The 14,933-nt window shown below is 40.3% G+C and overlaps 1 protein-coding gene across 3 annotated transcripts in view; it reads right to left on the reverse strand.

Moving 5' to 3' along the window:
- Window positions 1-13,835, reverse strand: part of osbpl9 (oxysterol binding protein-like 9) — a 32,030-nt gene extending 18,195 nt beyond the window's left edge. For 2 of the 3 annotated variants that reach the window (XM_080473913.1, XM_080473912.1), the window contains exons 1-4: window positions 13,704-13,835; window positions 7,844-7,894; window positions 5,309-5,387; window positions 51-127 (exon numbers count right to left, since the gene is read on the reverse strand). In XM_080473913.1, the coding sequence (XP_080330039.1) occupies window positions 51-127; window positions 5,309-5,387; window positions 7,844-7,894; window positions 13,704-13,814 (318 nt within the window). In that variant the 5' untranslated portion in view covers window positions 13,815-13,835. Of the gene's footprint in view, window positions 1-50; window positions 128-5,308; window positions 5,388-5,520; window positions 5,638-7,843; window positions 7,895-13,703 lie in introns of those variants that run through there. The other variant, XM_080473917.1, reaches the window with a different exon arrangement.
- Window positions 13,836-14,933: the final 1,098 nt, after the last annotated feature.

Raw genomic sequence — 14,933 nt, forward strand, 5'->3', positions numbered from 1 at the left:
GTGGAGAGCAAACATGAGGCGCATTCATACACATGTGCTCGGTTACATACCCGGAGTTGAAGGGTGTGGCGGAGGATCGTTCCCTCTAAGGCATGAATCCACTTCTCCCGCTCATCTGCATCTCGGGCTAAAGGCAGAAGCACAGACACACCCAGTGAGCCATGTTTTCCATACAGACTTCATCAGAAATCATGTTGCACACGAATGACATCAGGACGCAACACTGAAATGATATGAGCATAGGCGATGCGGAGATGGACGCTATGTTAACATACATGATACAACTCAACTGTTATTTACAGCTGATATGATCAAACCCTTGCGTTTACACACAGACACACACAGAATTCCATGAAATGTTTTAATGCATAGTCCTGTGTATGAGCAATGACCAATGAATCTATACTTAAACCATGAATTGTGTCCACACTAACTGCAAATGGCTTCTCCACACTTTGCTGCCTTTTAGACACATAGACACAATTTATTACAACATGGACTAACCTTAACTCTTTATGATCAAGTTGTAATTTGTGTAAGTGCTGTGTATATTTATGACTGCGTCTCAAAGAATCAAACAGTTTCCTGTCGCATCAAAGGACCCGTTTCTTGTCCTTTGTACAAGTGCATGGTACTCTCCTGAGTCAAAAAACCTCAACTGTAAAAGATGTGAAGGGGAGAACTTAATAAAAGTGTATAAACTTCATTTAGGAAGCAAATTATATCCTGTGTCATAGTCATTTTTCAGACAGCCAGAAACAAGACAGTACAGTAGATAAATGGCTGCGCTAGCACAGACGCTGAGCAGTGGTATAGCACAAAAGCTTTTAAAGACATTAAAAGGCGTCCGAGGTTCAGGCCAATCCACTCAGACAGTGCCTCACTGCCCTCTCACTTTCCCCTCAGCCAAACACACTCTCAAGAGGAACAGATTACTGCAGTGAATGTTGTCAAGTCTGTTCATGACAGAATAGAGACAGTAGCAGGGTCATTTAAGAGAAACAAATAGTGCAACTGTACTTCCCATGTCACAAGTCCAACTTCTGTTCTCATCTGTGGTTGAAATCGAAACCATTAACCTTGCCATCACATCACATGTTCATCTACATACGTACATGACAATATTGACTGTCCTGTGTCAACATAAACAGGTACATATTTGAAAAATTGAAAGGTCAAATGTCATGTAAAGATTTGTCACAAAGTAATTAAATTAAAGGGACAACGATTAACAACTTTCTGACAACTGTGTTGTGTAATGAGCAGTAGCCTGAAAAGTCAAGGCAATAGTGATGAGAACAGAGATCCTCAGAGTGAAAACACTTATGGATAGAGCACAGTGAATGTTTTACTAGACATGTGATGGGTCTTTGTGCGGTGACCATTTCATGTAAAAGGAGGGGGAAAAAAAGGGCAAAAGTCCCTTGTGAGGTTTATGATTCACTTTCAGCGGTTTGATTCAGTGTGGGTATAAAAGATTCCCGACTCAGCTATCTAATAGTGTTATACCAGCAGGAGGTGTACGGACCAAATCCTGTTCCTGTAAGTTCTACAGGATCTCTGCAGGAAAAATGCATATGGACTCAGCTGCAAGGCAACCTCAGACACCACCTATCCACACACACACCTTCTAGTAATTACACTTAGATCCTGGCAAAGACTAAATGAAGATTTACAATACATACAACCTGACAGAGCACAAATGTCTCCATATCTGTAAAAATGCAGAGACTAAATATAAGACACCCATATAGTTTTGACATACTCTGCAAAAAACAAGTCCTAAGTCAGTATCCTGATGTCCACACGGGCAGTAGAGGTCACCTCATATATAGCATGGATACCAGACAAACATTTGCTGTGCAGGGTGTGGGTTGATGCCATTCGTCCAGATTCATCGTGTCCTCTTTTCACTCTTTAACGGCTCAACGGCCCTCTGTGGATATTATGTGTGAACTACTGGTGTCAAAACAACAACAAACACTTACTAAACTCTAAGCATCCAATTACTTTAAATTCCATAGTCTTTAAAATGTTGATGTAAACATATCTGTGTTTTAACTATATTTTGCAGTTAATTTTTCTTGTATACATAAATCCAGCAGAACCCGGCTATTTGTTTTTTTGCATTGTGAAAAACCTTTGTAATTATCCAGTTTTTTTTCCACACATAGGAGATGACAAGAAACAAGAGGAATTGAACATGCGTCATATGTGACAGGATCTGTAATACCTTTGCTGTTATGTTGCTGATTGGCAAACACAACCCACAGATATGTTTTCTTAAGCCAAAGATTTTATCTCAGGAAGTCAGAGTAACATTACACACATTTCCTTTCACAATGCTCAGCCTCTACCCATGATGCTGCTCCTCCTCCTCTCTCCAAAGAAGCTGCTGAATTATTCATCCCTCCTATGTTCATTCTCCTCCTGCCATCTTCAGACAAGATCATCAAATGTCTCCGTAAATAATCCAGTGGGAGGGCCGGAGTGTCTGATACCACACTGTAACCTGTAAATATGGCAGCATTGCAATGATCCAAAATATGAATCATTATGAATATAATTTAAAAATAACACTGCAGTAACTACGACATATCTGTTTATAACTGTACTGTTATATATATAATTATTCTCCAACTGTGTGATAACACAAAAATTACACTATGTCCTAACTGACTTTACTAACAAACACACAAGACCATAGAGCCTTGAAAGACTTATTGTGGTCAAAAATGCTGACAAGGTGAAAAGTTGTTTTTCTTCTTCTTCTTTTCTTTTCTTTTTTAAAGAGAAGAGTACAGATGGTGCAGGTGATATAGAGTTAAAGAGAAATTCTGCGGAGTGGCAGGCAAACAGTGGGCATGTGTCTTTCATATGCCCATATAGTGTCTTTCATCCAGGGGTGATGCTCTGGGTATGTTAGGAGGTCTGCTAGAGAGAAGGGAGGGAAAGCAATAAATTGATAGCTTCTGTAGATTAGAGCAGAGCAAAGAGGGGGAAAGAGGAAAAGGGCTCTCAGGCAACTATGATGCACCACCGGGGGAGAGGGACTGATGAATAATGGATGCTTCTCTAAATAGAAGTACAGAGCTGTACTCTAACACTACAGCCAGTAAGCTCAGAACGACAGATCCAACTGGAAGATGGCTCGTCCCGCAATACACACAATAGATCTGTAGCTGGAACAATCGTGTCTTGATAGAAAACCATATAGTTCTCACTTTCATCCTTCTGATCTTGGCAATGGAGCAATTTCAAAATCTATAACTTACTCACGCATTAGCAGAAAATGCACACGCACGCGCACACACACGACTGCCTGCATAACATGCTTTCAATGGGATCCTTTTACAGTAACACAGAAACCTCCTCCTGCCCAACATCCTATGAGTCTCCTGTCTGATACCTGGATTCTCCAGCTCAGCACACATTAAGTGCCACTTTTCTACCCCTTCCCCATATGATGATACACGACATGGACCAATACTCCTCTGGGTATCAAGACAGCAGATGTGTCTAACAAAGACATTTATTGTTTTCACTCAAAACTATGACGACTGGGGTTCCGATACGCCTCAAACTTTCAGAATGTCCCATGCAAGATACGATCTTTTCAGATTTTTACCTTCAACACAACATGGTGTTGATCGCTGATCAGAGAGTAGTAGAAAGTTCATCTCATATTATCTTTGAGTTTTAAAATCTAAATTCTAGTGGCGGTGCCTGTTTACTACACGTGTTGTGATGCCCTTGTTGTGTGGATGATATGTTTATACAACAGCCTGTCAAAGATCATTTCCCCCAGAATTAATGTGGCTTCTGAATAATTCCATTTAAATTTGGCTTATTAAATCTGTGCATGATTTGCAGACATTTTTCTTGTCAAGTATACAAGTCATTTAGATTGGGATAACTCAGAGCTCACAACTTGGCATATAAAAAATAACTGAATGAACACACCATTAACTCACTGAGGCACTACAGTGGACATTGAAAACCTGATTCATTGGGGGCAAACAAAGTTCCAGAATAAAACACCAGATGGATTTTTCATAATCATTAAGGACATGCACATGTCACTATGACAATAAGTGAAATATATTGCCATCTGAAGGAGGAAAAAACCGAGACAGCATCATTGTTCAACCAAAACAGCAAACCCAGTAAACTGCTGGGTGTTTTTTTTTTGTTTTTGCTCTGTTCTGAACTGTCCTTTAACCTTAAAAACAAACCACATAAACCATGTGCTAACAGCATATACTGCTCCACCCTGACAAACACTGCCTCTTCATGATCCATTCTCCGCGGGTCTGGCATGCATGCTGACCATGAGACGTGCGCGGTTTTCGCCTTACCCTTGCGTTTGTAGAACCACAGCATACAGCTTCGGAACACAGACATGGGAGAGGGCATGGAGAAGGTGAGAGGGGCGTGGGGCCCATAGACTGTGGCTAGTGACCCTCGAGAAGGAGGTGAGAAGGGATGCTGGTGGTGAAGTGTAGGGGAAGGGATTGGTGGTGGCAAAACGGACACAAATGGACTAATGGAAAAACAGAGATGAAGGAAAGTTAGAGGAGGTTAGTTAAAGACCTGACGTAGCGACAGAGTAAAAAAAAGGGTGTCTGCGGTGTACTGGCAGCTCCCTGTCAAAAAGGGAAGAAGGTTTGCGAGAACGGGAGAGGGGCGACGTTGTAGCTAGGAGCCAATCCTGTCCCTACGGAGAGCTTGGTTGTTAGATAGTGACGGCAGCAGTGCAGTGAAGGGCGAACGGCAGCAGCAGCAACCAGAAGAGACCTGATCTCAGCTTCCAACTCAGCAGTATTCCCTTATTCCCAGAGGCTCAGCGGCAGAGACACATAAGCAGCAATCTTCTTCTTCGGCCACAGTCGGCAGGGCCGAAGGAAAAAAAAAAAAAAAGTCTTACTTGCTGGGTTTGTTCCAAGAGGAATCTGTGCGGCTTGCAGCGGCACAAATCTTGTTCATCTACAGTAATATGTGTCCGTCCAACTCCACAAAGCGTGGAGAAGATCCAAGGAAGAAAGAAAGGAGCAGCGAAGATGCATGCAGCATGCTTTGATATTGTATAGATGCCTGTGTGCATGTGTTTCCTGGTGTTACAGCAAGCCGATCGAACTCTTTAAAAGGCGGGGGGGGGGAGAGCGAGGGAGAGAAAGAGAGGGAGAGGGGGAGGGAGAGGGATGAAGAGCCTGACTGGATGCATAAGAAGCCACAGAAAGAGCGACATTGATAGAAAGACAAGAGGGGGAGGAAAAAAAGGAAAAAGAATAAAAAGGGGATACCTCACCTTGGAAGTGGAAAGTCTTCTGGTCCACAGTGATGGTAAACGTGCTGTCATCCTCGTCATCAATGCCGATCACAGCTCCCTGTGCAAACCCAGAGCCAGAAGGGAGAAAGAAAAAAAGAAAAAACAAAAGCAGCCAGTCAGACAGTGGGACACGTCATACTTTACTTTCAATGTCTATCTTCTTTCCCTCCACATATCCCAGCAGCCCGTACCCGGCTCTCTTTGTAAATTACTTATGGTCGTTCACAGCAGCTCACGGTGTCCTTTAGCTCATCTCTTTCTCACTGTGTTTTTCTCTCTCTCTCTCGCACACACAAACACATACGAGTGCAGCGTTTTGGGAGCGAAGAAAAGAGAAGGAGGTGGGATTATGAGGAGGTAAGGAGGAGAAAAGCGGCAAAGGGTGGAGAGAAACAGACACTAAGGACCAGCAGCCAAAAGGGAGGGGAAAAAAGAAACCGCAGTGAAGTGGCCTGCTGGCCAGCTGGGGCATTAGCTCCTAGCAACAGAAACAGGGTGTGTGACTCAGAGCTTTCCTATCCACAAAACCTTCAAGTACTAAGAATAACAACTTCTACTGTACTCCACATGGTGGCAGGCAGGATATGAAAAAGCAGCTGTAAACTGTTTCACACTCTTTAAACAAAACTTTTTTTGGGGGGCATCAAAAACTTTATGCCATGTTGAAAGTTGCACATAACAGTGAAAACCACGTCACTGCTTTTCTGAGGCGAATCCACAAAGTCCCTTGCTGCATGAACATGTATGAAAAACCATGAATACGGCTTATATGTACAATATCTTGTGATACATTGGAGTGACCAGGCTTGACAAGTTAATCTTGGATATATTGAAAAGGGACTTCTAAAAGATTTGATAAAATATTGAGCAAGTCAAATCCAGCAAATCAAATCTAGCTTTGCCAACAAAAACAGATAATAGATATACTCTATGTCTGGGTTGCATGTTTCAGCAATGGTAAAAACACTGAAATAATAATAACATGGACAATGTATCAGAAAAAAGTCTACTCTCAATGCATTATTACACAGTAAATCCTGATATGTCTGTTAGGATTGCTGTATGTGCTTCAATTATTGGATTTGACCGTATGCGTGCTAATTGGAAAAATGTTGTCATATCTGTTTTTATTGACATTTTTTAGACTGGCATGTACCAAAAAAAAAATCATTGTTCAAGATGGGAGACTGCTGTGTATTTTGACTTGTAATATAATAATAATTTAGATTAGATAAGTTCTGAAACTTTTCACACTGTGTATCACCTGAGAACATATAGAGCTTTCCACTATTATGGCTGACCTTAGCGTACAGTAGGTGGCGATTTCAGAGAATCCCAGCCTTCAGGAAAAACACTCTGAAGTTTGGGAATTTGGACAACATAAGTTACAAAATCTGGGTTTAAGTCCAAGGAAGTGTGTGGTGAGTAAGACGAATATGATTTATTTTGAATATTGACTGACTGAACTGGCTCTCAAAGAAACTCAGGCCCTATGACTACAGCTGTAGAAATATTCGAGAGAGAAAGACAAAGATCCATTGCTTCTGGTAAAGTCACGAGAATTTTTCTCTTTGATTTTATAGTTCACCATCAGACAAATATAAAAGGAGAATCAATAGGTGTATTTACTTGTGCAGGCTACAAGACTGGAAAGATTTTTGAGGGTTTACAAATTATCGGTGCTAAAAGAGGGGCCCACTGGTTGGATTTATATTTTAAAAGAAAAACACAAACAACTCATCATTAAAAGTTGTGAGCAAACATAAAAGACTTAATACAAAGACCTCCTTGAAAAGAAACATGAACACAAGGTTTTAAAGATGTCAATGGATGCACAACATTTTTTTTGTTTTGTTTTGTTTTATTTGCTATTAGCTAAAACATTCAAATGGCCTATAATCTAAAGCCACAGTGGGAAAACTGAGCATGTCAACTCACTAAAATCATACTACAACATAGTCATAAACAAATAATAAATATCAAACGCTGAATGACATTTGTTACTTCATTTAGCACAAAAAAACAGCTGCAGAGTACACCCAAGTTAAGGAACACATATTCTAATCCGTGTGGTTTTGTCTTTTTTTTTAACCATCAATGTGAACTCATTTCCTTAAGAAATTCAAATACAGCTGAACAATGTTTTCTGCGCTTCCATTTAGAACTGAATAGTAGGACAATGCTGCCATCTAGTGGACATTATTCAACACTGAAAACAGCCAGTGAGGACAAGAACAGCAGGAATACAAGAACAGCAGTGGAAAGATGGATAAAGCAGCAGAAAAGTATCATACAAACTATGGATTCCACAAAGGAATTATCTTCCTGTAAAGACGAACTCTCATCAGGGAAGAGTTATTTACTACTTGTGTCACGTGTTCTACATCCCTGTTCGAGCTGTTTTCAAAGTAAATAAGGCCAAGGTAACACATGTATTTCAAACACTTGCTCAATACAGGAAAAATAACTAGAAATGCCGCAAAGGGGGTATTTAGTTGGTGAAAGTTAACTTACCCTCAGTCGTACACAGCCTCTCCGAGATCCTCTCATCATCTTGTCCTTCGACTGTAACCAAACACAAAAAAGTGTGGGATGAGCAAAGTAAGCCTTCAACATTGAAGGTTACGCGATAACATCATAGCTTTTCAAGACATTGTAACATGTGAAAGTGGGAAAAGCACAAGTGTAAAAAGAAAATAAACAGTTTCATTCAGCTGCTCCAGACTCAAAGTCCTGTATGGTTGCTGCTGGCTCACTGTCACTGAATCCCTCGAGTATGAAAGACACACTGTCAACAGTATCAGAGGTATATGTGCCTTCTCCATTATGGTAATGTGTCCACAGTGGGGAAAAAGCTGATGCTGATGAAATGTAGCATACAGTCGTATCGGATAGGTATTAAATATAAGGTATCTGTTCCTCTGTAGGTCAATATAAAGATCAATGAGCAATTTGATCCAACTACTGTCTCAGCTCTTACAGAGTCCAGATAAAATACTCTTAAGTTATAATCTAAAAGAAATATAGAACTTTAAACATAATACAAAAGATTTCTAAATCAATCACTTAATGGTGACAACGAAAGCCTCTTACATGATATTGTTTGATCATTTCAATCAAGACACACTTTTCAGTACTTTTTGGAACACATTCACATTAAATAAAATACATTTTGACTCCATCCATTTATTGTATTGAATATTGGGTCTATCTTACATCATCCAGTTACTCTTTGCACCTTAAGATGAGTAGACAATTGCCCTGGAATTTAAACGAGCGGGAGCTGGCCTGCAGAATGACCTTGCAAAGAGTTAATTTGCAACAAAAGGTGTAACAAAATTGATTTATTTGGACGTTTCACTGTATCTTTCACCTCGGGACAACAATATTTCAACATTAGTGCCAACTTAATTTTCCTTTAACTGGTGCTTGTTGGTGAAAAGGTGTTTAAAAATTGGTAACATTTGGAGCCGTTGCTATTTTGTGGTGTAAGTGACCATAAACTAAAACGAGTTTAATACTGGCTGGGTCCAAAATAAAGTTTAATTGAATCAGCAGCACACGTATTGAAGTACTTACTAGACGGAAGATGAAAATAATAGGATAGTGTAATAGTTGACATGTTTCTTCTTGATTAGTGATATTTGTTAGTAGAGAAGTATAGAAAGGGGTCAATTTGATAACGGTTTACTTGTCACTGCCGCCTGTCTGAACTGCTGCATGCAATAATGTAAGGCCCGATAACTAGATAGATAGAACTGCTCAGAGAAGGAAAGCGCAACAGTTTTTTGACTGCAACGGGCAAATCAGTGAATTCAAATTTACGTATTCAAGTATTACCAGAAATTGTGTTTCATCCAGTTTCACATAATAAACATTTAAGTTGAAGTGTGGCTGCCTTTTCTCTCCAATATTCCGTCTGAAATGTGCTCCAAAGCTACTAAGGGAGGTGTAACTATACCATTGATCTAGACTAGGCGTCTGCCACCTTTTTTCACATGGAGAGCTAGTTCTGCTAGACAAAGAATGTCAGGGAGTGACGATCACCTGGAGGCTAAAAAGAAATTAAACTACATAAATTAAACTAAAGACGGGGACTTTAATATGTTAAATTAGAATTATCAGTTGGAAGAAAAAAAAAAAAACATTGCAAGAAACAGAAATAAGAGCACTTCATATAGCCTGATGTGGCCTTATTTTTAAACTCCATCTTTGTCTCAGTGCACTTGAGAAAGTTCCTTTCATTTCCCCACATACCAATGCAGATGACACAGCGGTGAGCAAAGCCCACACTCACCCTCATTTACGTAAATTTTATTCATTCCTATTTTATCTAAATGTTTAAGAAAAGAGAGTGTTAAAAAAATGGGCGCAAATGTTCAATAAATGCACATTTCTCAAGTCAACAAGTGATCAACATTTGAGTCTCATCTACACAAGCATATTTTGGCAGCTAACAGTCTTACAGTCCGGGATTGAGGTGGAAAATCATCTCTCTAACAGCCGTCATGTGACTTGTATCCAACATAACCAGTTCTTTTACTGTCCTAATGAGTATGTGAAATGTGTTTTCTGTGAGTAATTTGAACAGGTACCAAGCAGTGACACCCATAATCCGCTGTATTAATGCTATAAAAACAGGAGTGGAGCACGGAGCTCAGCTTTTCGTTGATGCCTTGGAGTAGCCGGAGACCAGCAGTGCAGACCCCACCTTCTTCACTCCGTACACAATGTCTCAGTCAAAAACTGCCGCTTGCTGTCTGGAGAGTGTTTTAACCCAGATCATTCGCCGATTCCTTTAGAACTCATTCGGTACAATAACAAAAAAGGAGAATCCGATTCACACAAAGGTGATCACACATAGTGGGCATCACATGATGATTATTTCAAATATAAAAAAGACCCCGTTCAGGTGTGAAGTGGTTGAGATGCAGATCAGCACCTCCAAATCGGCACCCATGGTTCTCTCGTGGAAAACGATGGCATGCCCACTCCTGGTAGGGAGGGAGCACTTTCCTCAGATGGAAGAGTATCTTAGGATCTTATTCACCAGTGATGGGGATCGTGGGATTGGCCAAAGATTCGGACAGGTAGCCGCAGTAATGCAGCCGCAGTAATGCAGCCACAGTACTGGACTGTTGTGGTGAAGAGGAAGCCGAGCCATAAAGCAAAGCTCTCCATTTATTAGACCTTAAATAATGCCTTCTGGACACTACTAAATACTATATTGTGCATTGTGACATGCGATTAGATTTTGCCGATGTATCCTATATCCTTTCTTGCTTTGTTTAAATGTCTTTTTTTTTCCATTTCAGGTAATGGCTTCGTTTTATAGGCGACTGTTTCCACCCGTACCTGTAACTGATTCACCTCATTCCAAATTTCAGTGCATGTGCTTGTTTAAACCCCATGTAGTTGGCACATTGCTTGTATCTGTCGACTCTGAACCCTGAAATGGTTACTATTATCCTCTTATTAGTTTTTAATTGAAAATTGCATGCTTATTTGTTATCTGCATGCCACCTATAGCGAGGCCCCAAGGCCTTCGAATGTCACAGTCACACTTACATTGGTGAGGGAACAAGCAGGATTATCATTAGTTCCATCAAAATCAAGATTTTCACAGAAAAGAATATTTTATTCTTCAATGAAAAACGTGATTAATTTGGTACAGATGTAGATATTTATCGTATGAGCTAATCTGGATAGCGAGCTATCACAAGTTTGGCCTCAGTTAGCTGCGGTAGTTCAATAAAGTGCTAAGCAATTCTGGCAACATTATACAGTTTCACATATTGAGAAAAAGTCATAAAAAAATTACTAGTAGGGCTATGAATACAGTTTTAGGACTGCTGGATGCCATATGACAGTAAAACATTTAAAAGAATAAGAAAACAAAAAGTAGAAAAAGAACACAAATTATAGCCCATGAAACAGCACGTTATCTGGACGAGAGACTGCAACTACACTTCCTATGTTCCACAGGATGCGACAGTGTATCCAGTTTTACTGCCATGGCAAGAAGAGTGCATGAGCATTTTGGGCCGTCATTTTTAAGTGCATTGAGGAAAAAAAAAAGGAAAATCGAATCGAAACTCTAATTTTTCTTTAAATTTTTTTCTTTGGTCAAATCACTCAGCCCTACCTCGGCTTCAAGGTGCATATCAAAAGATGAACTTTCACAAAAGTAACGAGGAATTACTGTATTTTTCTAATCACTGAGCCCTGGCTGAACCACAACATACTGGACCTGGACAGACCACCTTTCTTCCTCGCTGAGCGCAATCAGCTGTCGAGGGAAAAAGCCATGGTGGGGGGGGTTAATGTCTATCACAACAGTGATTGGGCAAAAAAACTGCATAAAAATGTACTGAACCGTACTGGGCGAATCAAGTGGATTAATATTTGAAAGAGAAACACTGCATCCCGAGTAGTCTGTGGTGTTAGACCGATGGTAACAAGACACAAAGGGGCCCAAAGAATGCCAATAAATATCCTACTCACATGACACTACCAGCAGCAGCCTCAGTCGTTGATGCAAGGCAGAATGGACCCTTTCATGTTGTTTATACCCAAATCTGACACTACAAAGAGCATTTCACACAGAAATTGAAACATCAGACCCGGAAATGTTTTTCAACACTTCCATTCTCTAATTTTGGTAATAATGCTAACCTCAGTTTCCTTATTCTAGCTAAGAGTATTGGCACTCGGGGTGTTTCTGCTGCTGTAGCCCATCAGCTTACAGGTTCAACTTGTTATGATCTTCGGCATTATTTGGTTGTAAAGATTGGAAATTTGAGTTACTATTGCCTTGCCATTGGCTGATTAGCTAATGAGTGTATGTAAACTAGACTTCCATTGATATGATTGTGTTTTCCCAGATATTCAACTAAACAGCAATTTTTGTTTTGTTCATTCATTTACACCTTCATCCATCTCTGATGCCCGCATCAAATTTGCATTTAAACCTCTCTCAGACAACAATAGGAGAAGTAATGTAATATGCACTGAACATTTCCAGTCTATTATCGGGTTAATACAGTGAAACAGAGCATCACAGAAATACACACTCAATCTACAGACATTTTAGAGGCACCAATTACATAAAAAGTATGTCTTTGGGTGTCACAGTAACCAGAGAATATCCATATATGGTGAAGGTGCAGACCTCACATAAGACAGACACAGCTCAGCAGCAAATCCAGGTTCTCTCCGAGGTTACAATGTTAATCACTCCATCACTGTGTTGCATCCAACTACTTTTACATGTTCCTCACATCATTAATAGGCCTTTTTTCCGCAAAGGTTACCAGACTAAAAGAGGCTACTGCTGGGTGAGGGTGCATGCAGTCTGCCATTAATGCCTGGATAGGCGTCAAAAGTACCAACCACTGAAAGACAGCATCCAATGTTTCTCTGCAGGAGCTTGTCGAGAGCGTCACGCTGTCCCTGCTCGGTAGCCACCTTTCCCCACAGCTGAACGATAGTTAGGAGGCTCACGTCCTATTAGCAGCACATTGTGTTCGCAGGAACGTCCCACAGAGCCTGCTGTTTTTGAGTTGCCATGATCCACTGCAGCTATTGCAATTCGCTCCTATAACCATTGTCAATCATGACCGCAGCTTTGCCCAATTTTCTCCTCCCAATACATCAACTTCAATAACTAACGGCAACTTGATTGTGTCCCACTCAGTGACAGTGGTAACGGTGAGGAGATAATCACATTACGTGGTTATTCGTTATACTTGACATTTTGTGGTTGATCCGACTGTGTTACTGAAAGTCGGCGGTGTTAGCAAAATCCACCACTGCCCTCGTTATTATGCTTAGACAAGATTGTTCATTTTATAAGACAATCAACTTCGTGTCAACGGAGAAAAGCTTAGCTGTGATCCTCTTTAACGACAGTTCATTTGAAAGCAGCGTTGATAGTTAAGATCAGCCACTGTCTCCTCCTGCAGGGTCCTTTAAATATCTGCCAACAACCTCAGTGAATGATGAACTCTGACGCCACTGTCAATGGCAAACAATATCATGACAACTACAGAGTTATTTCTCTCCCTTGTAACGTAAACTCCTCACAACAATGTTGTTCATTTCGGCTTTTAGCTTTGTTAGCTCGCTGCGTTTAGCGGCGGTGGAGATAAAATGCTGCCACCCGATTGGTCAGAAAGTCTCATAGCGGTTCTGCTATTGGCCGGTGTCTGGGTCCGTCACGCGGAAGTCCCACCTCCCGGTGCCAGCTGAGACTCCCAACTCCTGACAAACACAAGGCCCCTCACTCTTACTTTGTCAACCTACAGGAACTCTTTTCACCCAGCCACTTTAACCCGAGCGCCTCCGTGTTCACAAGCGGCGGGGACGAGCGTACCGTGTAGTAGGACAGCAGACCGGCGTTGTAGTCCAAAACAAACCAGCGATACTGCCAACCTTTCATGACGTTAGTCCACTTGCTGAGCGGTCCCTCCATGATGGACGCCATCTTTACTTCAGGCAAAGACTGGGAGGAGTCGGATATGGCGCGTGCAGCCGGCGTCACGAGCCTGGCGATCATGTGCGATCTGCCTTTTGTGATCATATAGTGTGTGGTCTCTTGATCTGTGAAGATTTTAAGAATCCTGTAGTGTGTGCCAGGCTCTATATATATTTATTTTTTATTTTTATTTATTTATTTATTTTTAATTAATTAATTAATTTTTCAAACATCAGATTAGTGGTGAACATTATCGCCACAGACTATCAAATATACTATAAAAACGACAATGACCTCTGCTGAGAAGTACAGGGTCAGTTAATATGAATTTGGATCCAAGCTTATGTTTAACAAATTTAGCATACACTATTCAGGCTACAAGTCCACAACACCTAATATACTCGTCTTTAGACTGTGAGATAAAACCGGAGGCCCTGGATTAAACTGCTCAAACACGGAGAACATGAAACTCCACACAGAAAGGTTCTCAAGCCCAAATTCAAAAAGAAGGGTATTCTTGGTGTGAGGAATAAATGCTAATCACTATCCACATTGGTAGATATTGAAATTAAAAGTGCAAACATTTTTCAAAATATCACTCGTTGGAGCTTTTGGAGTTTTGAGAAGATTTTAAGTTTTCAAAACAGCTCATTCCACAAAATGGTATTTTTGTGCTCTCTTGTTACTATAGATTTTTTGTCTGTACATACATTGTGGGACATTTTAAAGAAAAAAAAGATTTTTATGAAATATTATATACTTCTATAAACACTTCATCCAAAGTGTTATCATTTTGAACTTCTAGAGCAAATCAAAAATGAATTTGAAAACATTCAATCACCTGTGGTTATGAGTCCAATCTACAACAGGAATACAAATCATGTGGAAGTAAGTCACTTACTTTTGTTTTACCGAATAGCTGTTTGTTTAATTCATTGGTCAAACCTGATCATTCACAAAAAAAACAACAAAAAAACAAACAACTATCAAATAATATGAGAAGTAGGCAGAGGGAACCCATTAACAAAACATTATTCATCAATATCTTTATTATTTACAATAGGCTTAACACTGATAAGCAGAACTTCACAGTAATATAATGTGAGCTTTAAATAAAAAAAACAAAAC

The sequence above is a fragment of the Lipophrys pholis genome (assembly GCF_963383615.2).
Source record: "Lipophrys pholis genome assembly, chromosome: 10".
NCBI lineage: Eukaryota > Metazoa > Chordata > Actinopteri > Blenniiformes > Blenniidae > Lipophrys > Lipophrys pholis.